This window comes from Achroia grisella, unplaced genomic scaffold, assembly GCF_030625045.1.
Source record: "Achroia grisella isolate CSIRO2021 unplaced genomic scaffold, CSIRO_AGI_Agris_v1 utg567, whole genome shotgun sequence".
Taxonomy (NCBI): domain Eukaryota; kingdom Metazoa; phylum Arthropoda; class Insecta; order Lepidoptera; family Pyralidae; genus Achroia; species Achroia grisella.
Window position 1 is genome coordinate 1513689 of NW_026712947.1, and position 26945 is coordinate 1540633.

The following is a 26945-nucleotide window of genomic DNA, read 5'->3' on the forward strand; positions in this document are numbered from 1 at the left end:
ATTGATTTTTGTCATGAACAATAATAATATGAATTGATATTGTAAATATTAATAAATATTGTTAAGTTATACCGTAAAATTGCGATAGCAGTGCTAATATCTCTTTATATAATATATCTAAACTAGTTATTCCCGCGACTTTGTCCGCGTGGTATTTAACTTTATTTTTCTAAAATAAAAGTATTCTAAGTTACTCCTTATTACATCAGCTACCTGCCAAAAAAGTCCCATCAAAATCGGTCCAGCCATTTCAGAGATTAGCCGGAACAATCAGACAGACAAAAAATGTAAAAAATGTTATGTACCGTATTTATATTCATATGCATGTAGTAAAAACGGTTATTTCAATATTACAAACAGACACTCAAATACTATTTATATGTATAGATGTTAATGTTTTCATATAATTCAACATGGCTGCAGTGAAATGCCTAAACTAATTTCATAATCAAGTACAAAGTACAAATAAAAATAAATAAACAATAAATAAAACACTAATAAGTAGATCATCAAATTTGTTTGTTGTACTGATAATTGTAAACGTCGTAAACAAATCGACAAACGATGAACTTTAATTAAAATAATCAGTAGTTGTTGATTAACTCAACTGATTTGTGATAAATTCTTGATGATGTAAAGTGATTACTTTTAAGTATAACTTACTGACGGTGAATATTACTGATTGTGATGGAATAATTGCAATATGGTACAAATTACCACTGTTTATTTTGCTAAAATAAATAAATCAGTAGATAGAATGTGAGGTCGGCATATTAAAAATGTATGATATTTGCTATAGTTTTCGTTTTTGTAGAAATTCAATTACAATTTCGTAATAACGTATTTATCATTTGTTTCATGAGCTATGGAATATATTCATCTACTACAATATTTATTCATACACTAGGTTCCTTATGTGGTAGACTGAGAGAACCAATTACCATTCGCTTCTATTCTTACATACGTTTCTTCATTCATCTACTTTCATAATTCGTCTCGCATGTTCTCGGCGGTTCCGAGACTTCTGACTTCTCTATCAGATTAAATACGATTTATCTGATCATCAGAGCCTCTGACCTGATCACCTAGCCCTCCACCTGTATTGACATCCACCTGCGTTTGCATTTCACCTACACCTATGTCTGGATCGTCAATCGTTTTGTCTGCATCATGCTCGAGCCAACGTAGCATGAATAAATTTTAACTTCCTACTTAATCAGTTTTAATATTCACTAAACGCAAATATTGTCATGTTCTTACCTCACCTTTGACATGTTTGATTTAAGAAATGTTGACGTCATTGGTATTATATCATTAAAAAGGGCACACAATATCGTGAATTGCGATTGTTTAACAATTATGAATATAATTATGTTATTCTCTGGTTCTACCAACCAGCTGTGCTTACATGGCTGTATTTCAGTTTGAAGGTAAAAGAAAAAATAATTGCTAACTAGATTTTAGAAGGGTCTGTTATAGTTAATGCAGTAGATATGAGAATTAGTCCGACAAATTTGTCAGATCATCTAAATAGTAACATGTCCCAAATATCTTACTTATCAAGTAACTTATCTATTTAACATATACATTTACAGACTCCTCCTTCATTGCATATTATAATTTCTCGTGTAACTTCTTCAATTGAATAAGTGAGAACATATAGAAAAAATCAATTTAAACGTTGTTTTCTTTTAACTCCATAATCATTCAATCGGGCAATTCATTTGATAAAAACTTAATGCCTTGATTACCAAATGTTTCGTCTTTATAAATAATGTTATCACTTCTATAAATAATACTATTTTTGTGGTCTATGTCCCTTATTTCATTCTTAGGCTCCACAAGTTTGTAGCGAGGCTTGTAGATCCTGTAGAAGCTGTGGATTCCGAGGACAGCTCCCAAGATGAGCAGCACAATTTCTATTGTGATTATTAAAGGTGGGCCAATCCTCAAGCGTAAGTTTAACAGTGTTAAGATATACGGTGGAGGTGAATTGCATGTCTGTAAAAAATTATGGGGTAAATTGTAGGTTGATTCCAGGGTTGTAGACTATTGTCACTGGGGAAAGGGGATTGTTAGTCATCATCATCATCATCGCAGCCCGGAAGACGTCCACTGCTGGACATAGGCCTCCCCCAAAGATCTCCACGACAATCGGTCCTGCGCTGCTCGCATCCAATGCCTTCCAGCGATCTTGACCAGATCGTCGGTCCACCTTGCTGGAGGCCTTCCCACGCTAGGGGATTGTTAGTAATGTGGACTAATAACCAGATGCTAGCAATGTACTATGTTAGGTTGACTTCCACGCAGTCCCCCCTGGAAATCAATATCATAAATTCTATCTATAATTGACCTGACTTCATGCTCATCTTATCATCCTCAATAAATCATTAGCGCAGGCCATTATTACTCATAAAAAATATTGCCACTCGCAAATATTCATTATGGCCAGTAGAATCGAGAAGTTATTTTGTTTTAGAGATTGTCACATGCAGACTTATCTCAACAAAACTTTAGAGAGTTGCTCCTTAGAACTATAATAGTTAGCTCAAGGCAGGCAATATTAGTTTATAATTACTTGGCAGAGAGTTAATTTGCAAGTTTTCTTTTATAATTACAGCATTATCAGTACTTGCATGCTATTTTTAAAATATTATTCAAAACACAGCAGAATTAAACAAATTAACAGTAATGCATTAAATAAAGAGAGCTTTTTGTCTTAATACACTTGGACCTACTTCCTCATTGCGGAAAATCAGTTAAAAGTTTGACTACCAAGTATAAACAGGAAATGTAGTAAATATAAATACACAAAGAGGTGGGAAGTTATTAGTAATTTGTTAGTAATGTGGATTGATCACCCCATTGCTAGCAATGTACCTTGTCAGGTCGAGCTTCACGCGGTTCCCCCTGGAAACCATCATGTTAAATTCCTGGTGAATTTGTCACGATGGGCTAACTGACCTGACCTCATGCTCATCTTATCATCCTCCACTGGTGCCCCGCCAGCGTAAACCGTTAGCGCAGGCGGGTGCACCATTCCATTATCATCCACAAAAATACACAAGGAATCTCTTGAGATATCTAGTTTAAAAGGAAAGAAGAAATAGATATTACTTACAATTGATAACCAAAGTATAGGTAGGATTTTGTTTTCTACCGGCCGAGTTATGGGATTGCCATTTGACATTCTGACGGCCATGTTCACTTGGAAATTCATTTTCAAAGACAACGGAATGCCAATTGTCTGAAAATTAATAACAACAAATAAAGTGATTATAAAACTAAAGTTCATGCATCTTATTTAACTTATATAACTGTGACACGAGAATTTTATATATAAGATAATAAAATCTTATATATAAAATTCTCGTGTCACAGTTTTCGTTCCCATACTCCTCCGAAACGGCTTGACTGATTCTCATGAAATTTTGTGAGCGTATTGAGTAGGTCTGAGAATCGGCCAACATCTATTTTTCATCCCCCTAAATGTTAGGGGTAGTCCACGCCTAAATTTTTTTTTTAGACATAATTTTTAGTTTCTATTTTTTTATGATACAACATACAAAAATACATACAATCCTAAATTTTCACCCTTCTATCATCAACCCCTATTTTTTTATAGCGTTATTAATTTATATGGCAAAACAACGTTTGCCGTGACAGCTAGTCTTGTATATAAAATTCTCGTGTCACAATGTTAGTTACCATACTCCTCCGAAACGCCTTAACTGATTTTTATGAAATTTTATATGCATATTCAGTAGGCCTGAGAATCGGCTGTTATCTGTTTTTCATATCTCTAAGTGTTTGGACAACCCTAACATTTTCCTTTCAATTTCTTGGTAATTTTTTTATATATTATATATTTAAAAAAAAAATTTAAACCCTAAATATTCACCTTTCTACCACCGACCCCCATTTTTTAATTTAAATGATAAAACAACGTTTGCGGCGTCAGCTATTTTGATTGATTGATTGCATTATACGATTATAAATCAAATATCTTTATTAATGTCTAGGACCGACACATATGATAACTCAAATCTATTGTCAGTTCAATGAATGTAGTTCACCTAAAAGAAACTTTGCCCCCACTTTTCAAGGGGGTAAATGGGTTTTAAAATTTCGAAAAATCGATTTGTTTTCGTTTTATTACATAGTATAATATGTTAAATATATTCTCTCAAAATTTCAAATCGATCCGAGTAAAATTCTAAGAGATAGACCCTTCGGAAGTTCCGCCCATCGTGCCACGGCTCAAATACTAAATTAAACCAAACACTCATTAAATACTCCTTGCCGAAAAAAAAGCTGAGACTAATTCGTCACCAACAAGACAAAAGGGTGCCCTAGACATTGCCGCAGTAGCGGGTACTCTACTTTATGATGCTGGAATCGAAGATTCCTACATGGCATCTTCAATTCCAGCACCATAAAGTAAGTTTAAAAAATAAAATTGCATTAAATTTCAACTTAACCCTTTAAACGCGTTTTTCCCAATACTTAATTTTTTAAGTCGGTGGACGCGATTTCTCGAAAAGTTATGGACCGATTTGGACCGACTAAAAGAAACATTGCCCCCACTTTTCAAATCATATTTAAATGATTAAAATTATATTGAAATTTCGGGTAAATACATTAACCGCCAGCATATGCACTTAAATTGTTATTTTTTATTTAATCATCATCATTGCATTCAACCTTATTACTGAATGTAACTTAATAACATTAGAGACTAATTGATCCATCATACTCGTGAACGAGTGCTGCTTGTTTTTAATCTGCTCTAATCACTACGACCGATACCAGTTAGTTGTATATTTAATATTCTCTCTATTTGATTATTTTATTTAATCAATTTACACTTTTAAACGACCCCTAACAAAATGCCTTTTGCAGGTATAAAAATCAATCAATATTTCAATAAATGATTATCTATTCTATTCTATTGTTGATAACTTACTGGTTCCATCTCCATAAACGAATTGTGCAACTCAGGATTTGGGTGTAATCCTTCAAAATGTTTTATTTGTGACGGGTCTGCATCGAGGAAATGTACCTTGGATAAGACGATAGGAAAACCTAAAACATACAAAAAAATATTCATACAATATATAATAGCATCAAATAAACAAAGAAAATTCATCCCATCATCATCATCATCATCTGCTTCTTCCTTATCCCATTTATTTGTGGTCGGCGTAATATATTTTTCTCTTCCATTCATCCCTGTTCACAGTCATCTCGTTATTTACTTCCTTTCTTACCATATCACCTCCCACACAGTCCATCCATCTCTTTTTCGGCCTTCCTCTGCCTTTATAACCATCCACATTCATATGTAACGCCTTAAAAGAAGATTTCATCCCATTGTGTGGAATTTGGATAACATTATTGTATTCTAAATGCACGATCTTCTTAGATATTTTACAATCTTTTCGTACCTAGATTTTTTACAACGATTCTCTATATGTTTTTTTTTTGTTTGGAAACTGTGTTTATTATATATGCCTATTGATGTATGATTTAAATCTATACATATAAATAAAATTGGAGTGTCTGTTTGTAATATTGAAATAACCGTTTTTTACTACATGCATATGAATATATATACGGTACGTATACCAAAATAACACTGTCTGTCGGTCTGTTTGTTCCGGCTAATCTCTGAAATGGCTGGACCGATTTTCACGGGACTTTTTCTGGCAGTAGCTGATGTAATAAGGAGTAACTTAGGCTTCAATACCACTCCTATGTAAATGACACATTCCAGTCTTATTAGTGGATACTAAGTCGTGGCAGCTTACACAGACAGCTTAGCTTAGTTACTTACAGTACAGCTAGAAAATAATATAATAAGAGACCAAAGAAGCTGACGGTCAAGCTAATGGAAATAAAACTAAATACATAAAAACTCAGAGGCGTTTTTTAAAATTAAGTTAAATTCCACGCGGGCGAAGTCGTGAAACAGCTAGTATTATATAAGATGTGACGTAAACCAACTACAACCTACGTCTTTGAAGTAGTTAAAAAAATTACAGTTATTATTGTAAGGTTTGACGTTGTATATAAACCCCCTAGATGGATAGGATAGGGCTGGGTGTTTTCAATGTATAATATGTATTTATGTCTAGTACCCATAACACAAGCTCTGCTTAGCTTGGAACTAGATGGCGCTGTGTGAATCCTTACATCTTATGTATAAAATTTTCGTGTCACAGTTTTCGTTCCCATACTCCTCCGAAACGGCTTGACCGATTCTCATGAAATTTTGTGAGCGTATTGAGTAGGTCTGAGAATCAGCCAACATCTATTTTTCATCCCCCTAACTGTTAGGGGTAGTCCACCCCTAAATTTTTTTTTATTTTAAGGCAAAACAACGTTTGCCGGGACAGCTAGTATATTATAAATGCGAAAGTAACTCTGTCTGTCTGTCTCGCTTTCACGCTGAAACCACTCAACCAATTTAAATTAAATTTGGTACACAGAAAGTCTAGACCTTGACAAAGGACATAGGCTACTTTATAATGCAAAAAAAGGGTTGTAAGGGGTTGAAAGGGGATGAAAGGTTATATGGAAGTATCGTCATTTTACGCGGACGAAGTCGAGGAACAGCTAGCATTATATAAGATGTGACGTAAACCAAATTACTACGTCTTTGAAGAAGTAAAAAAAATTACCGTTATTATTGTAAAGATTGACGTTGTATATAGATATATACTGCATATTTATAATGATCGATTACCATTTTTATAGGGTTGGTTTTTATTTTTTTATTGGGGGGGTTTAGCCTTATGTCTAGGTGCTTGGACATGTAGCACTGCGACCTATATATATTATATTGTACTTGTCCCTTTTGAGAGTCCGCTACCTAGATCCGTCAGGGATAGGAATTGAAGGATATTCTTAGGTGCGATGGTTTTTATCTATTGACGACCTCGGTGGTCTAGCGGTCTAACACACCGCTTTACGTCCGATGGTCGCGGGTTCGATTCCTCGCACGGCACAAACATTTGTATTCATGAGTATGATTGTTTGTGTCGGTCTGGGTGTTTTCTATGTATATTAAGTATGTATTTACGAAAAAAAAATATCTATGTATTTGTATCAGTTATCTAGTACCCATAACACAAGCTTTAGCTAGCTTAACTTAGGTCTAGATGGCGCTGTGTGAATTGTCCTGAGATTATTATTATTATTATTATTATTATTATCTCCTCAGGATGGAGTGTATATTTTCCAAAAACGTTTATGCATAAGTGCTACAACCACATAGGATGTGTAGTGGCGTTTCCTCTTCTGTTTGGCAAAGGGTTGGTGTTGTATGCAATATAGTGACCGTTTAGGAAATATTTATCAACTACACTCCAATATTTTCGAATTATTCTAATGCTGCTGGCCGCAGCTGGCCTTTACAGCTTCACCGGATGATAGGGGGCGAGTGCAGATGGCACTCCAAACCAAGGAAGGACTTATCGAGCGGCTGAAGGCCAACTCCTGATACACAGAAACTCTAGACCTTGACAAAGGACATAGGCTACTTTATAATGCGAAAAAAGGGTTGTAAGGGGTTGAAAGAGGATGAAAGGTTATATGGAAGTATCGTCATTTTACGCGGACGAAATCTAGAGCACAGCTAGTTATAAATAAAGAGGATTATTGAATACATACCATAGTAACAGTTTCCTATGTCGACAAATCCATTCGGTAAACAGTTGTAATCACATTCGCATGCATATTCCGATGAATTGTCAAATGATGCCTTGTCCAACTCGAACCTAAAAGTTATTTTTATGTATCAACATTACATAGTATAAAACAAAGTCGCTGTCGCTGTCTGTCCTTATGTATGCTTAAATCTTTAAGACTACTTAAATGGTATTCAAGTACATATACATATCATCATCATCATCATCTGCTTCTTCCTTATCCCATTTATTTGTGGTCGTCGTAATATATTTTTCTCTTCCATTCATCCCTGTTCGCAGTTATCGCGTTATTTACTCCCTTTCTTACCATATCATCTTTCACACAGTCCATCCATCTCTTTTTCGGCCTTCCTCTGCCCTTATAACCATCCACATTCATATGTAACATGTATAATTAACTTACTATTTGCACATTTTGACCCACTCAACACTTCCTATGCCACGCTCTATTGGGTTGACTGGAAGAGATCTCTTATAGAGATAAGTCCTCCTTTGTTAACATTAGTTGTAATTAATATACTTACAAATGTATTTAAATGCAACTAAGAATATTTAAATGATTTTTAACCGGTTTTTTAATAGATAGAGTGATTCAAGAGGAAGGTTTATATATATAATACAGGTACACGCGTGCGAAGCCGGGGCGAGTAACTAGTAAAACATAAAATTCTCGTGTTATTGGTTTTGGATTCAGACTCCTCCAAAACGACTTGAGCGATTTTGATTAAATGTTATATTCAGTAAGTCTAAGAATAGGATTATAACTAATTTTTATACCCCTAAATGTTAAGGGTGGCTCACCCCAATATATTAACAATATACTCAATATAGACCATAATATTACTTTTTCGGGAAAAATATTTTTTTTTATTATGTGGTATTAAAAATACACACAACCCTAAATTTTCAGCTTTCTCTCACTAACCCCTATTTTTTTTATAACATTATTAATTTATATCTTACTTCCGATGGTAGCAGGTTCGATTCCTTGCATGGTACAAACATGAGTTTACAAGTATAATTGTTTGTATTACTCTGATTGTGTTCTATGTATATTGTGTATGCATTTTTACATATATTAAAAATATGTATCTATATATTTATATCAATTGTCTAGTACCCACAAGCTCTGCTTATCTTGAATCTAGATGGCGCTGTGCGAATTGTCCTAAGATGTTTACTCGTATTATTGGTGGTTTGTATTCACACACTTAAACTTAAAAATGTAAAGTTATAATAAAATTGTATAAAAGAACAACACGCAAATTTATTTCTCGTTCTTCTTGTGATGAGACAGCTTTCCGAATGAGCGGTAGATTAAAAAAATGTAATGACTATTCAAAAATGCTTCAATGTAAGTTTATTTGAATAAATTATTTTCTATTCTATTCTATTATTATTATTAATTATCATTAAATCACCTACAAAGAATATAACGTAAAATTAATTTGTCTCAAAATACTTCTTGTAATAACATTCGCAATAGATATTTGTAATAATAAATAAATAATAATAACCCAGAAAAATCTAAATCTATACATATAAATAAAATTGGAGTGTCTGTTTGTAATATTGAAATAATCGTTTTTTACTACATGCATATGAATATAAATCCTGTCAAAATCGGTCCAGCCTAAATCGGTATTTTGGTGTATGTACCGTATACACCAAAATAACATTTTTTACAAATTTTGTCAGTCTCTCTGTCTGTTTGTTCCGGATAATCTCTGAAATGGCTGGACCGATTTTGACAGGACTTTTTTTGGCAGATAGCTGGTGTAATAACTTATGCTACTTTTATTAAAAAAAACAAATAAATTTAAATTCCACGCGGACGAAGTTGCGGGAACAGCTAGTTCAAATTAAAATAAAGAGAGTGAAAAAAAAACAAGCAAAGGTTTTCATTAATAAAAAAATATAATCACCTGTAATAATTAAAACCATATTTCTCTTTAGTTTGTCTGTTAAACTGGAACGGAAGGATTCCACACGCTTGCTTCCTATATATGGGCATAATTTTTTCTGTATCGATGTCGGGTGGAAACATTATACCTTCATATGCGCCTTTGATTCGATTGCAGGGTGTACTAAAAAAAAAAACATTTTTTATGCAGGCAAACACGCTGACCATCCACTGGATGGTAAATGGTAATCGGCTATATACATCAACGGTAGAGGTCATCACATAACGTTCATATACGTGATGATCCAACTATCTCATAATATAGTTAAAAAACTCTAGCCGTGGTCACGAGCTGACTGGACTAACAGCGATGTCAATGTTGATAGGTATCGCCAGGTCGTTCAACTACCATCATTAGCAGGGCCGGATCGTGAATTTGTGGGGCCCTGGGCTAAATCTACTTACCATACCTATTACTCAACTAAAAAAAACTAACACGGACCAAAAACAAGCGACCAGAAATTCCCCGTTCCTTTCGATAGACAACGCACTTGCATGGGTTGATTGATCTCAGGGTTGCCAACCTTATGATAGGTTTTTTGACATTCTAGATATTTTTTATATTCTAAATGTCGTTTCAGTGGGGACTGGTCCTTCGCATCCCCGGGGCCCTGGGCTGCAGCCCAAAAAGCCCTTAGGACTTGTCCGGCGAAAAATCGCGACACACAGCACTCACGGTATCTGTACGCTTATTGACTGATGCTACCGAACACCTCCCCACGGGCCCACCCGTTCCACCCCGACCACACTTTTATACACACACACGACATCGTCCTCACCGGCGAAGACGACGACCTCAAACACACAATATCGCGCATTCAACCAGGCGTCTGCGCGCGCCCGGGCACTCAACACCGGTGACCCCGGGCGCCCCTCCGATCGATCCCCCGTCCAATCCAAACGGGGATCGAAATTACGACGGCCTGAGCCGAGGTTCGAACCCCTAGTGGTGCCCTTAGACTAAAGTCGTATCCGTCAGGCAGGAGTTGGCCTTCAGTCGCTCCATAAGTCCTTCCGCGGGCCCCTTTTTTTTTTTTTTTTTTTTTTTTTTTTTTTTTTTTTTTTTTTTTTTTTTTTTTTTTTTTTTTTTTTTTTTTTTTTTTTTTTTTTTTGGAGACATATTGTCCGTGCCTTTTTTAATTTACTTTAATATTATTATATTTATTTAATTTCCATTTTTGTACAACTCCAGCCTAACGTCCAGGTGAACCACCGCTGGCCGGCCGGGTGTGACAAATGCAGTGTCACCCATCTTTATTTGGAAGATTAGATTTATCAATATGCATATACAATTATATAAATCTTACACTACTACTAATTTCACAGTTTTCATTACAACAGCATTAACGTCCGGTGAAGCTGTAGTCCGCATTAGAGTAAAAAAAAAGCTACTGAACTTTGAATCAAACTGACTACCTTTCTGTCGTGATGACCTCTTTTTCTTTCTACTTCTAATACCTTCTGTGGGATATGCTTACCTGGTATTCAAATATTCGAAATCTCGTTCCCTAATGCCTTCTGAACCATCCCACTCGTTGATGGAGAATTTTCTGCTTACATCACCTAATTCTACTTCAACATTTTCATGTTTGTTAGCAAGTGCATACATCTGTAATATTTATATATTATCAGAAAAATTTGCATCACATAATATTCTTACATTTGTAAAATAAAAATACACTTATATTTAATATTATATACATATGTAAAGCTGGTAATGAACAGGTGCATCTTAATACTACTACTCTTGATTCAGAACGCAATAGTTTACTAAATATCTACTTATTTACAATATAGAAGTGGTCTTTAAACTGTTATTATATTAAACTGTATTTTATTATATTGTATATTAATATATATATATAATATATAATATTTTATTCTTAGCACTATGTTTACGATCCAATTGAGCTGGATACTTTAGTTGAGAAGAAACTCTTATGAAGAACTCTCTGATTATAATTAATACATTTTTTTATACTACGATGGTGGTAATCAAGCATATGGCCCATTTGATGGTTACTATAGCCTATGAACGCTTGAAACACCAGGGGTATCACGTGCGCGTTACCGACCCTTAAGAAACCTTAATATACCCTTCTTAAAAAACGTTATACTGTAGTCTCGTGAGAAAACCTCGGCAGGAAGTTCATTCCACAACCTAATTGTACTCAGATTTATATTATTTTGTTTAATTCTGCTACCATTAACATGTATGAGACTACAAAGTCCGCCGAAATCATTCCAATCATTATGTCGGTGAACGGTCTTATCCCAACCAGTCTGGAACAACATCTCAGACGGTTGGGATTCCGAGGCGGCTCACTCCCGGGAAAGATGCAGAAAGCGGTGCTGTTAGATTCTGCCCGCATTGTACGCCGGTTTCTCTCCCTGGGGCCCTGAACCCCGGCCGACTGTGATTCTGCCGGGGGTATGTTGCCATCTCCTCTCCTTAAGAGGGGAGATGAGAATTTTTGGGAAAAAAAAAATAATAATAATAAACTTTATTGGCCAATAAAACACTTTTACATTTAATACACAATACGGCGAACCACACACTAGACATGCAAGCCTGTATCGTGTTTAGAGGATATCACTAGACAGAATTGATATGTTAACAAGTAGTGGAATTAAACAAAATGATATAAATCCATTAAGTGATGAAATGGACTGCTACAAAACTATTATAACTCAATAATTCACGGTATTCTGAATGGCTTGTAAATTTCTATTGTAAATTTAATATACAAAATTTTTGCCCTACTTTTTAATTATTTTATTATAAAAGAAGACTTGTCTGTATATCATTACAGTATAAAACAACAATTATCTGTCGGGGGAAGGGAATTGTTAGTAATGTGGACTCATGACCCTATTACTAGCAATGTACCATATCAGGTTGATCTCCACGCGGTTCTCCCTAGAAACCATCGTGATAACTTCCTGGTGAATTTGTTATCTGACCTGACCTGACCTCGTGTTCATCTTATCATCCTCCACTGGTGCCCCGCCAGCGTAAACCGTTAGTGCAGGCGGGTGCACCATTCCATTATCATCCATAAAAAAACAACTGTCTGTCCGTCCCTATGTATGCTTAAATCTTTAAAACTACGCAACGGATTTTAAGGCGGTTTTTTTTAACAGAGTTATTCAAGAGAAAGGTTTATACGTATAATACATGTACAATTGTACACTCGTGCAAAAACGGGATGCGTGGCTAGTAATATACATAATACAATTAATAATACACACCCTATCTAAAATTCCAAGTCTATCAAAGTCAATCCAACCAGGCAGCAACTTGTTCACTATGGTTACAATATTGTCTTGATATCCCCAGAAGATTTCATCTGCTGTCATCTTCCGGAAGAGTTGGGACCCTAAGGTCTTTAAGGAGAAGTACGCACCAGCGTTTAGGAAATAGTTAAGTTTGTCTGCGAAAAGGGTACTCATCGCCTGAAAGAGAAGCATTGTCAACTGTAATATAAACATGTAATGAAGAAAAATACATGGACTAATGTGAGCTACATTACATATCACTAAATTAAGTACTGCTATATAAAAAGATATAAAACATTTATTTAAAAGACCAACAGACATGCAGATGCATTGCATTGAATGAAGATTTAAAAAAAAAGTACGGAAATATTAAGCAAAGAAATTTAAATAAGTGAGATTGAATAAGAATATGATTCCGCTTGTTCAACTCTAGAAGCGAGCTATTTTGACAGGCTTGGTAGTCTAGCGGTTAAGGGCACCGCTTTACTACCGAAGGCCGCGGCATCGATTTCTTGCATGGAACAATTATTTATACTCATGAGTATAATTGTTTGCAGTTGTCTAATTTTGCATCAGTTGTACAAATATTTTTTTCTGTAAATACATAATATACATAGAAACTAATGCAAACAATTATACTTATACATATATATAATTTCAGTTATATAACACAAGCATTGCACTGCTTAGCTAGTACACTGGTACAAGATGATGTTGTGTGAATTAAAAGTGTTGAAAAAAATGGTCCAAGATGGAATTTCCCCACAAAAAAATAACTCCGAATTTAGGCTTCAACTATAGAGTTACATTGAATAGAGAATTGAGTAATGCTTACAATGACTGCAATATTTGGCATATACAAATTAACGTCTTTGGTATCCGCTATGGAAGTTTCTAAATCGAACCGCATCTCAATATCTGGTGTCAAAGTCATCACACCTCGATCTGGGTCTACACTCATGTTCCTGTTTGTTCTCATCTCTCTGAAAATTAAAACATATATATAATAATAATCTCAGGACAATTCACACAGTGTCATCTAGACCCATGTTAAGCTAGCTAAAGCTTGTGTTATGGGTACTAGATAACTGATACATATACATAGAATTTTTTTTTAAAAAAATACATAATATACGTACAAAACACCCAGACAGATACAAACAGTCATACTCATGAATACAAATGTTTGTGCCGTGCGAGGAATCGAACCCGCGACCATCGGTCGTAAAGCGGTGTGCTTGACCGCCAGACCACCGAGGTCGTCAAATATATGTACACACACGCATAGTCATACTGATTTCAAAATCGAGCATATTTCCAATCACATTCCTATAATGTATATGTTTAAAATAGTTAGAGAAAATATCACAATATAATATATAATAAAAGGGATTCACATATCCTAAAAAAATCTTATTATATCATAAAGCTGATGGCAGATAGAAAGAGAAAAGAAAAAAAAACTAGCACGGTAAACTTTGTTTTGCCATATAATCTAAAACTTACCGGTATACGAACGGGCCTATTTCTTGTAACTTCAGTACTGTGTCCTCCCCTGAGAGGAACTCCTCGACATTAGTGTAGTTAAAAGCCCATACTTCTGTGGAGACATCATAAGGCGGACTCTCCCACATGTTGTACAGGAAAGAACCCTCTTCCATCGCTAAAAACTACAAAAAAATTCAGGTTAATTCAAATTCAAAATATCTTTATTCATCTATTACAGACTCTTATGATATGTCAAATCTATCGTTAGTTCGGAATGATTTCGAGATGAGAACTGACAAGAAACTCAGTTCGTATTCTTTTCAAATAAATGTTGTATATACAGATTCACTTTAAATTCACATTTGGGACAATAGAGTGATCTCCAGTATATGCTATTGTAAAGTTGTAGTAGGCTAAAAGTCTAATCAACGTTCGTAACCTGAACAGACCAGTCCCTACAAGAAGCACCCGTTGACGAGTATGACGGATAAGCCAGTCATCAACTCGGGAACTCAATAAGAATAAAACGCGGTAAGATCCCATGATTTTTCCTAATTATACGGTTATAATAAGGTTTCTTAAATGTATCTTCTTCATCTTCCACTGATCCCTAATATCCATCATACCTTGTAATAATATTTATATATAAGACATTAGTTTCAAATTTATCTATAATCATATTACGGCCTTCTAATGCTTCAATTTTGCGAATTGGCTAAAGTTATACATGTTTACCTATGAATCATAGGGTAAACCGGACAACTAGTTACAAAACATTGTTTATATATAATACATGTACACCCGTGCGAAGCCAAGACGAGTAGGTAGTGAATATATAGAATTAAGACGTGGTAATTTAGGTTGATTAACAAAGGTCACACTGTCCGCAAATTAGCCCTGAAGCCCCACGAAATGCTAATGTAATTAAAATTATAGATTTGTTTATAATCACTAGGTGACAAGACTCATTTTTTTTCCTCTACCTCTCGTATCGATATACAAAAAGGCTGCCGTTGTATGTTCATTTATATCTTTTAAATTACGCAACAAATTTAAAAAGGTTGTTAGCAATAGATAGAGTGATTCAAGAGGAATGTTTGTATGTATAATACATGCGTGTTCTATTGTAGAACAAGTTGAAAAATTGAAAGATTTGTAATGCGTCGGTGCGAAGCAGGGACGGGTCACGAGTAATAATGTTGTTTTAAAATAATTATTGACTTATATGTATTGTATGTAAGTATGTTAAACAATATGTATTATTAATAAATTTTATTTAGTTTGTATCGTACAAGCAACCGAACCCGCGACTGTCGGTAGTAAAGCGGTGTGCTGATCCGCTAGACCACTGAGGCCGTCAATAATATATCTTTTGTCTATTGTTTGGTCTAGTGTTTTGAGTAGTCATGCTCATTAAACTGTCCAGACTTGTGGCGGCGTGGTGGGCCGGGTCATTGGGCTCCCTAAAATATGGTCGAGCGCAATGATGGCAGGCTCATCCGTCATACTCGTGAACGGGTGCTGCTTATAGGGACTGGTCTGCTCTAATCACTATGACTGATTTCCTCTTATTAATTGTTTAACCAGTTGGTTATATATTCAATATTTTTTCTATTTGAGTATTTAATTGAATTAGTGCTAATTGGTGGTTTTTATTCAGACTAAGTGTCTGAATAAAAATTTAAAAGTTAAAGTTATAATAAAATTATTTAAAAGAGCAACACGCAAGTTTCTTGCTCGTTCTTCTTGTGACGAGACAGTTTTCCGAATGAGTGGTAGATTAATAAAATGTAATGACTATTCAAAAGTGCTTCAATGTAAGTTTATTTCAATAAATGATTTTCTATTCTATTCTATTCTATTCTCTTTATTTACAAATTGATTGTGTTTTCCTCAATCTATAAACTAGACGTAGTCTACTGATAATAGTTTTATATCGCAAAAGTCATTGGCAAATATGCGAAATTTTATATGCGATTAACCTTCTAATCTAGAGTTCATTACCAAGTCGTATCCGATGAACTTGATATTGAACAGTGGTTACGGAAGGCAGTTAAACTTTTAATATATACCTTCATTTGTGACACTAACAACATAATCAGAGGTCAAAGTTGACATTTGATTAATTTATGGTATTTTTGCGTTTGTGTACAATATGACTACGGATTATGGACACTAAATGAAATCAAATAAAATCAAAAATAATTTATTCATGTAGGACATTTTAGAAGAGGTGGCACCACTCTTACGATATTATACGAATATACGATATAATACGAACTGAGTAATGTTACACCCTGTAATACGTAAAAAAATGTTTGACCAGTTTAAAAAAAATGTCTCGGACGGGCTTATGTATAGGCGAAATAAAACATTCAAAATAAACTTTCTTTTTTAATATACATACATTACTACACACACACAGCTACACGCACCGGCTTCGCTCGCGTGTATATATTTTTTATATATAAACCTTCCTCTTGAATCTATCTATTAAAAAAACCGCTTCAAAATCCGTTGCGTAGTTTTAAAGATTTAAGCATACATATGGACAGACAGCGGCAGCGACTTTGTTTTATACGGTGTAATGATTTCTATTACTAACACGAATAATTTTATTTAGTTGACTAATCTAGTGACGGTAGATGAAAAAACTGCTGTCACCTATCTACATTGACATCGCTGTTACTCCAGTCAGCTCGTGACCACGGCTAGTGCAACCTAGTCGAAACGTCGAGAGAGGTAAATACCTTTATTTACCATAAAATGATTCGCGTTAAGACCCGGTTAGTAATATAAATAATACTTCAAAATAAATTCAAATGATTGCTAAAATGTATTGTAATGTAATGTAGATATGCTGAAAAATGTTCTCACAATGATTTGTACAAAAAAATACTTTTGTACCCAGTGATGCCGGCGTGATTACAATGAAAATACTTGATATTACGAAAAATATACAATTTTAGATTTCAGACGCGTCACAAACATTCTAAATGTCAGATATTTATAGATATATAATTTTAGCTATTGTTTTTGCCTATTTATTTTTACCTAATCTCTACATGTAATAAAACATTGATGTGTTGTCCGATTGTTTGTTGAATTATCAAGTAAAAACTTATGGTGGAATTAGTAATTAATTTTCATGGAATATTATTATTATTATTTATTTATTTCAGGCAACTAGGCCCATATATATATATATATGTATGTTAGTCTATAAGGTATTTAGAACCTTATAGACTAACATACATATGAAATAATATTTTGAAACTACACACACAATATTGTCTGTATGGTCACGGAACTGACGACGGCAATCTACCACGGTAGCACCGATACACCACACCCTTCGGTCAGTAGTCCTCCTTCATGAAGGTGGGCACCATGTTGGTGGAAACTCAGGCCAATATAATATATAATATAATATGCTATTAAAGTGGCACCGATGTCGGAGAAGTTAAAGAGTAATCGTCTATCGTGGTATGGACAGGTAATGTGTAGGAATGAAGATCATATCCTAAGGATGGTGTTACATATGAATGTGGATGGTTATAAGGGCAGAGGAAGACCAAAAAAGAGATGGGTGGACTGTGTGAAAGATGATATGGTGAGAAAGGGAGTAAATAATGGGATGACTGCGAACAGAGATGAATGGAAGAGAAAAACATATTACGTCGACCACAAATAAATGGGATAAGGAAGAAGCAGATGATGAATATGGATGAAGATGTAGGATAAAGAAAGCTGAATAAAATATACCTCAAAGGGATAATATATTTTATATGTATGATTTTAATGTTTGTTGTTCTTTTTCCAAATGTATACAAAACTCTGTTCGCCCTATAGAGTTCTCAAGGCTTAACTCGGTCGTATAATTTATGCATTTTTTTATGGATGGTGCAAGTGCACTATCCATAAAAAAATGCAAAAATTATACGGCAAGTGCCTGCGCTAACGGTTTACGCTGGCTGGGAACAAGTGGAGGACGATAAGATGAGCATGAGGTCAAGTCAGTTAGCTCATTATGACATATTCCCCGGGAATTTATCACGATGTTTTCCAGGGGAAACTATGTCGAGTTCAACTCGACATGGTACATTGCTAGCAGCAGGGTCAAAAGTCCACATTACTAACTATCCCTTACGCAGTATATTTGTGTATTAAAATTGAAATAAATAAATAAATAAGCGCCAAAAGTCACGGCTACCACTAGTACAACAATGGCTAAATATAGTTAATTGTATTTACTGAAAGTGTATGTTTTTATGACTTCGATTTACGTAAAACCTTATAACTTGTTATTTGCATTTATAGACATGGAAAATTCGGAAAGGTCGAAAAGTTCTCCTTTTATATAATTGATGATATTATATTAAAAGAAAAACAAGCTGACGGCCCACCTGATGGTAAATGGTAACCGTCGTCTATACATGAACAGCACTATCACGTTATCATGTGACGTGATACCACTCACGCGTCGGGAAAAAGCGATTGATTTTTTTTTCATGGATTATAATAGAATGGTCAGTCAGTGCAATTATAGGAAAATGACTGTCAGTAACGACGAGGTTTATGCTTTTATTTTTAATATATGACAGTGGAATGCTGCACCCGCCTGCGCTAACGGTTTACGCTGGCGGGGCACCAGTGGAGGATGATAAGTGAATTTATCACGATGGGCTAACTGACCTGATATCATGACCTTCCTCTGGAAACCAACGTGACAAATTCCTAGTGAATTTATCACGATGGTTTCCAGAGGGAATCACGTGGAAGTCAACCTGACATGTTATATTGCTAGTAATGGGGTTATGAGTCCATTACTAACAATCCCCTTTCCCCCAATGTGGACTGATTAGCCCATTGCTAGCAATGTTCTACCTCAGGTTGACCTCCACGCGTCATCATGATAAATTCCTGGTGAATTTGTCATTATGGGCTATAAAGATAAATCAAACTATAGGAATACATAGACATACATAAATATGTATAACTAGCTGTTCCCGCAACTTCATCCGCGTGGAATTTAACACTATTTTTCTAAAAAAAAAGTACCCAAAGTTACTCCTTACTACTTTTTTTTTTTGGCAGATAGCTGATGTCTATCTGCCAGAAAAAGTCTCATCAAAATCGGTCGAGCCATTTCAGAGATTAGCCGGAACAAACGGACCGACAGACAGACAGACAAAAATTGTAAAAAATGTTATTTTGGTGTATGTAACGCATTTGCATGTAGTAAAAAGCGGTTATTTCAATATTACAAACGGACGCTCCAATTTTATTTATATATAGGTATATATATAGATAAGTTTGTGACATTCAATATTCATTTTCACTGATTCGTAATTTAAATGTGACAGATGCGCAAATATTGTGATAGATAATAATTATATTTGTTGTCATATAAATAGAACAGAAGGTTGATTTGTTAATATTATTTTTAACTAAATTATTCCCAAGGTTTCTTGTCTACGCTGTAATGGGTCGCATAAAAATTACAACAAAAATTAATGATCGGAAAATCAATTTATAAATTTCTAAAAAATACATGCAAGTGTTCTTTTATATCTAGAATATATAGATTAGATAAGTCACACTAGAAATTTCGAAGGCGTTCAGTTTTCTACGAAATAGTAATAAGTAGTTCTTGTTATTTTGGTTAAATTTGGCGTTTATACTTTTTTTTCTTCTTAATTGTTTATTTATGTTGTTATGTTTCTGTTAATTTTGTACTTATTGTTTTGTTTTAATTTTTTTTAAACTAGTATTCGCCCACGTGGTGTTTAACTTTTTATTATTAAAGTACATTATATGTCTAAAATTTAAGTAGCCTAAGTTACTCCTTATAAAACTGGCTTGAAGTAAAATATAAATAATTAATTAAAAAATAAAAATAAAAGACAAGAAAGAAGGCAGTGCGCTAAACCGGTACACTACCGAGATCGTTATCGGTGTTTCATCATCAGAGAGTAAATAAATAAATAACCCTGCATAATTACCACAGCGTAATCTAGTCCCACGATAAGCAGAGCTTCTGTTATGGGTACTAGACAACTGCTAGAAATACATTGATACTTTAAATAAATAATATACATAGAAATCACGCAGACCTATAAAAACAATCATATTCATGAACACAAATGTTTGCACCGTGCGTGGAATTGAACCTGTGACCATCGGAGATGATGCGGTATGTTAAAGTGGTGTAACCATAGAGTCAGTCAGAATAAAATATTTTTGTTACTTTTAAACGAGTAATATATTAATATTAGTATTCTTGTATTGAACTTAAATATTAGTAATTATATACGTATCTATATATATTTCTTAATCGTAAACAAAAGTGATAATCCAAGAGCTAATTAGGTCAATAAACACATTCACTCAAAGATTATTGACCTCACTTCATTTATTTATAACCAGCTGTACACACGACTTCGTCCGCGTGGAATTTTACTTTATTTTTCTAAAACAAAAGTAGCTTAAGTTACTCCTTATTACATTAGCTACCTGCCAATAAAAGTACCGTCAAAATCGGTCCAGCCACTTCAGAGATTAGCCGGAACAAACAGACAGACAATAATTGTAAAAAATGTTATTTTGGTGTAGATACCGTATTTATATTTATATGCATGCAGTAAAAAACGGTTATATCAATATTACAAACAGACACTCCAATTTTATTTATATGTATATATATACTAGCAACCCGTCCTGGCTTGTTCTGTACTACAACACGCATGTATTATACATATAACCTTCCTCTTGATTCACTCTATCTATATCTCAAAACTGCATTAAAATCCGTTGCGTAATTTAAAAGATATAGGCAAACAGAACAGCAAATTTATTTTATACTACGTATACATACATATATATGATTATATACAATTATTTTAACGCTATTTAATCTAATATATCTATACTATACGGCACTTATACTAAAATAACAGTTTTTATAATTTTTGTCTATCTGTCTGTCGGTCTGTTTGTTCCGGCTGACCTCTGAAATGACTGGACCTAATTTGACGGGACTTTTTTTGGTAGGTAGCTGATGTAATAAGGAGTAACTTAGGCTATCTGCATTTTAATTTTTTTTTTATTTTAGAAAACAAAGTAGGAAAATAAATTCGACGCGGACGAAGTCGCGGGAACCGCTAGTTTTAATAAAAAGACAGATAAATTGATACTATTGAAAATAAACGAGGGAAAACGTTGGGATACTTGATAGGGCATGTTACATTTATGAAAAATAATTTTCATTCATTTAAAAAAAAATTATTGCAATACTTCCTGTATTGCACAGATTTTTTTTAAAGGATGATAATGGAATGGTGCACCCGCCTGTGCTAACGGTTTACGCTGGCGGGACACCAGTGGAGGATGATAGGATGAACATGAAGTCAGATCAGTTAGCCCAAATTCACCGGGAATGTATCACGATGGTTTCCAGGGGGAACCGCTTGGAGGTCGACCTGACATGGTACATTGCTACCAATGCGATCATTAGTCCACATTACTAACAAACCCCATTCCCCACTAAGGCAGATATTGAATGCTATAGAAAGTAGAAGAGGAAAAGTGTTGGGACACTCCATACGGCATGATGAATTTTTGAAAATAATTATTGAGGGAAAGATGGAAGGAAAAGTGCAGAGGGGACGACCAAGGCACAGATACATAAAGCAAATTAAAGACAAAATTGGAGTTGTGTCGTATCAATACTTAAAGAGGATGATAGAAGATAGTGGGAAGTAGCAATGGCAATGATGGCTGGCTCATCCGTCATACTTATGAACGGTTGATACTTCTAGGGAGCCCTGCTCTATTTACTGCCTCTAATTAGACAATTTCCTTTTGACAAAATTGGAATAGCACATACCAGCATATGCTATTGCAATTTTATCACTCTATTCTGCCTTTTTTTTCTATAACCCAGGGGACAAACGAGCTTGCGGCTCACCTGATGGTAAGTGATTACTGCCGCCCATGAGCACCATGAGCACCCGCAACACCAGGGGAATTGCAAGTACGTTGTCGGCCTTTTAAAAAGGAATAAGCTCTTTTCTTGAAGGTTTCAATATCGTATCGGTTCGGAAATACCATTTGCTGGAAGGTGATTCCACAATGTGGTTGTGTGTGGCAAAAAGTTTCTAGAAAACCGCACTGTGGAAGACCGCCATTCATCCAGATGATCTAATTTTGAATTTAAAAATTACTTTGTATATTTGTAAACATGTTCAAGCACATTTTAAAATAATAAGAGCTGAGTTTCTTGTCAGTTATTCTTATCCCGAATCCGAATTGACGGTAGGTTTTGACATATCATAAGAGTCTGTAATGTACCTACATGAATAAAGATATTATGATTTGATTTTATACATTTACTAGCTACTCGCCCGGCTTCGCACGGGTGTACATGTATTATATATATAAACCTTCCTCTTGAATCACTCTATCTATTAAAAAAAATCGCTTTAGAATCCGTTGCGTAGTTTTAAAGATAGATGGATGGACAGACAACGACAGTGACTTTGTTTTATACTACATATGTAATGATTATTACAATTTATCAATGAAATATTCTTTATTAATTTGTGGTCGCTTTGCTACGAGATATAGGTACATATATAATGCTATGTCCTAAACTTAGCATATTATATCTATTCTATCGTGGTTTATCTCTCAGGTCAGTTGCTCATTATAAAGAATCATGGCCAGCGGCAACTCCTCAAGATTAGATGATTTCTCCTCATCATCATTAAATATGGTGTTAAATGTCGAAGATCAGTACATCATTAGATAAAACAAATAGTCAGTGGTTAATGGAACGGGACATTGATTAAACCAAGTTTTATATACAATTCACTAATACCATATTATGTTATATGTGCTAATAAAGAGGAACACACAAGTTTCTTGCTCGTTCTTCTTGTTATGAGACAGCTTTCCGAACGTGTGGTAGATAAAAAACAAATTGTTATGACTGTTCAAAAGTGCTTACATTAAGTTTATTTGAATAAACGATTTTCTATTTCTAATACCAAAGATAACATAATATTATATACTAATACAGACATACCTACTTCATAAATATACATACATGTTAGTTAATAAAATAATTAATTTGACGCCCTCGGTGGTGTAACGGTTTAGGTAACAGTTTACAATGATCGCAGGTTCGATACCTCGCACGTGTTACTATAAGATTATATATTTTTTGTAACATACTATAATTCACGATACAAACATAAGTATTCGATAGTATGATTGTTTGTATTGGTACATAAACCAATACAAACAATAATTTTTTATATGTTTTTTTTAATAGATAATAATTGGATGGTGCGTCTGCCTGCACTGACAGCATATGCTGGCTGATCATCAGTGGAAGATGATAAGATGAATATCATCATATTGGCTATGGGCTGTCGTGACAAATCCACCAGGAATTTAACACAATCGTTTTAGGCAAACCCCGTGGAGGGCAACCTGACATGGTACATTGCTAGAAATGGGATTTATCAGTCCAGGATCAAAAATCATTTATTGACTGCTTCGGTGGTCTAATGGTTTAGCACACCGCCTCACCTCCGATGGTCGCGGGTTCGATTCCTCGCACGGCACAAACATTTGTATTCATGAGTATGATTGTTTGTATCGGTCTGGGTGTTTTCTATGTATAATATGTATGTATTTACAAAATAAAATATCTATGTATTTGTATCAGTTGTCTAGTACCCATTACACAAGCTTTAGCTAGCTTAACTTGGGTCTAGATGGCGCTGTGTGAATTGTCCTGAGATTATTATTATTAAATGCATATGAAAGTGTACAAAGTGTCATACAGTTTGCTGAATTTGTGACGCATAAAATTTAGTATTAAAGGATTATATTATATATGGTGACTAGCAATACCCGTGACTTCGTCCGCGTGGAATTTAACTCTATTATTCTAAAATAAAAGATTTTTTCTAAAACAAAAGTAGCCTAAGTTACTCCTTATACATCAGCCAAAAAAAGTCTCGTCAAAATCGATCCAGCCATTTCAGAGATTAGCCGGAACAAACAGTCAAACAAAAATTATAAAAAACGTTATTTTGGTATATGTAACTACCGTATTTGTATTCATATGCATGTAGTAAAAACCGATTATTTCAATAGTACAAACAGACACTCCAATTTTATTTATATGTATAGATTATTTGACATTCACTTTCCACTCCACGACAGACTATTAATTACTAATAGCATTATCATATCGACTAGACTGAAATTATTATAAGGAAACAACTTTATACAGCTTAAAATCTTAGACACAGATAAAAATGTAATTAGATTGATTATAACTATTAATTAATTATTCAGATTAATATAGAAATAATTAGAAGCAAATATGATTGAATGCAGACTTTGTACGCAGTTATTATCTCAATCAGTTTAAGACTTTCTATATATAAGAATAGTCATTATTTTCTTTTAAACTTTCGTGTTTAATATACTTTATTTAAATTATTAACCGGGTCTTAACACGAATAATTTTTCAAGTAAAAAAAAATATTTATTTCTATGTATTATTAAAAGAGAGCTGGTACTTAGGTCACTATGGCTGTAAGTATATAGAGAAATAAAAAAAAACTTACCCTGTTTGTGATAATTTCAATGGGGTTTATCACAATCATGACAATTCCGATGAGTATAAGCAGCAACCCATACAGGATTCTGTAGATAGATTCTGAAAATATGAATGTTATTATATTATTTGAAATTAGGTGTCATTTTGCGGAAGTTCATATTACTACTTAATGGATTTGTATTATTTTGTTTAATTCCGCTACAATTGGCATGTGTGAGACCCTGGGCCCTGGCTAAATCTACTTAGAGGTCTACGGCGTACCTAATTTAGTTTACTCAACTAAAAAAATACACCGACCAAAAACAAGCGACCAGAAATTCCCAGTTCCTTTCGATAGACGCGCACTTGCTTGGGTTGATTGATCTCAGGGTTGCCAACCTTATGATAGGGTTTTAAACATTTTAGATATTTTTATATTCTAAATATCGTTTCAGTAGGGGCCTTTATATCCTCGGGGCCCTGAGCTGCAGCACAAAAAGCCCTTAGGTAGATCCGCCCCTGACATAAAGGGTATATACTCTTTATGCCATTTATATGGTAAGTAATATAAATAATATACCCATATAATATAGCCATTATATAGTAAGTAATATAAATAATATATATGCTAAATTCCTGACAACCATATAAATATAAAAATTTACAAAATTTGGATTTCTACCACTAAATATATTTCATCATTTTTGAAGCTAGAACGGAACATTCTTTTCCTCTGTTATTTGGATTAGATTATTGACTATTTTTCTTTATTTGGTCAACATGTAGTATGTATTTATAAAAATTATATAATTTACAAGTACACTATGTATAGTATAGTATATGTATATATAATTGTATAAACTAAAAACTAAATTATATAATAATAACAGGTTAGAGACTTACGTCGCTTGTATACAGCTAAATTCTGGATTTTTATAATCGACATCCGCCCCTTTGTTTGGGTGTGTTGCATAGGTACCTTACCTACCACCATTGTGACTTTAAATCTTATATTCTTCCTGTAACAAGCAGAATAAATAATGTAAATATATATATATATAATAATAATAACTATGTTCATTTACACAGCGCGTACGTCAGCGTAATATATTTTTCTCTTCCATTCATCCCTGTTCGCAGTCATCGCGTTATTTACTCCCTTTCTTATCTTATCATCTTTCACACAGTCCATCCATCTCATTTTCCTTCCTCTGCCATTATAACCATCCACATTCATATGTAAAACCTTCCTTAAAATATTATCTTCAATCCTACGCATTACACGCCCATGTCAACTATCGAGAGATTATTTACAATACTCAAGGGAGCCAATATACGCATGCATTGCATTTCTAATCTCTTGTTTATATATAACAAGAAAGATAAGATACCCATACCAAAAATTATAACATTTGTTTTGTTTATATTAACAATATGTTGTTATATAGTTACAATTATCGTAACAATTTGTGTTTGTTATGATTTTATCATATATTATTGTTACATTTAGATATCAAATTGCCAATATTATTATGAAATATATCATTGCTGTGTATCAATAAATAAGTACACTATTTTTAATAAAAAATAACTGAGTTTCTTGTCAGTACTTCTTAGCTCGACTATGTAATATTATATTATCTGTGGCTCGACGGAATTCCGAATTGAATATATTTTTTTCAATATCGTCCGGTGAAGCTGTAAAGGCCAGCTGCGACCAACGGTGTTAGAGTATTAAAAAAAAGGTAGATTTGTTTATGATGTGGCATTTAGAATAGAACAGAAAATCCTTTATTCAAATAAACTTAATTTAAGCACTTTTGTATAGTCATAAAAAATTTTAATCTACCGCTCGTTCGGAAATTGTGTCATCACAAGAGGA

The 26945-nt window shown here is 34.1% G+C and overlaps 1 protein-coding gene across 1 annotated transcript; it reads right to left on the minus strand.

Annotated features, from left to right (window-relative positions):
• Positions 1-1707: 1707 nt before the first annotated feature.
• On the minus strand, positions 1708-26057 carry LOC131848639 (scavenger receptor class B member 1). Its single transcript, XM_059198561.1, has 11 exons — positions 25967-26057; positions 25092-25183; positions 14461-14624; positions 13790-13937; positions 12928-13131; positions 11154-11284; positions 9638-9799; positions 7675-7781; positions 4967-5085; positions 3122-3247; positions 1708-2001 (listed from the first exon to the last, which is right to left on the minus strand). The coding sequence occupies exons 1-11, from the start codon at positions 26055-26057 to the stop codon at positions 1708-1710; spliced, it is 1638 nt and encodes a 545-aa protein (XP_059054544.1).
• Between the last annotated feature and the right edge of the window lie 888 nt (positions 26058-26945).

Bases quoted from the DNA above. Each gene is read 5' to 3' on its own strand.
- LOC131848639 (XM_059198561.1), bottom strand. From the start codon at position 26,057: ATGGTGGTAGGTAAGGTACCTATGCAACACACCCAAACAAAGGGGCGG. The intron at 13,132-13,789 runs GTAAGCATTACT...CTTCTCTTTCAG, and splicing joins TGCCAAATATTGCAGTCATT to GCGATGAGTACCCTTTTCGC. The intron at 11,285-12,927 runs GTGTGTATTATT...TAAATATTACAG, and splicing joins GACTTGGAATTTTAGATAGG to ATGTATGCACTTGCTAACAA.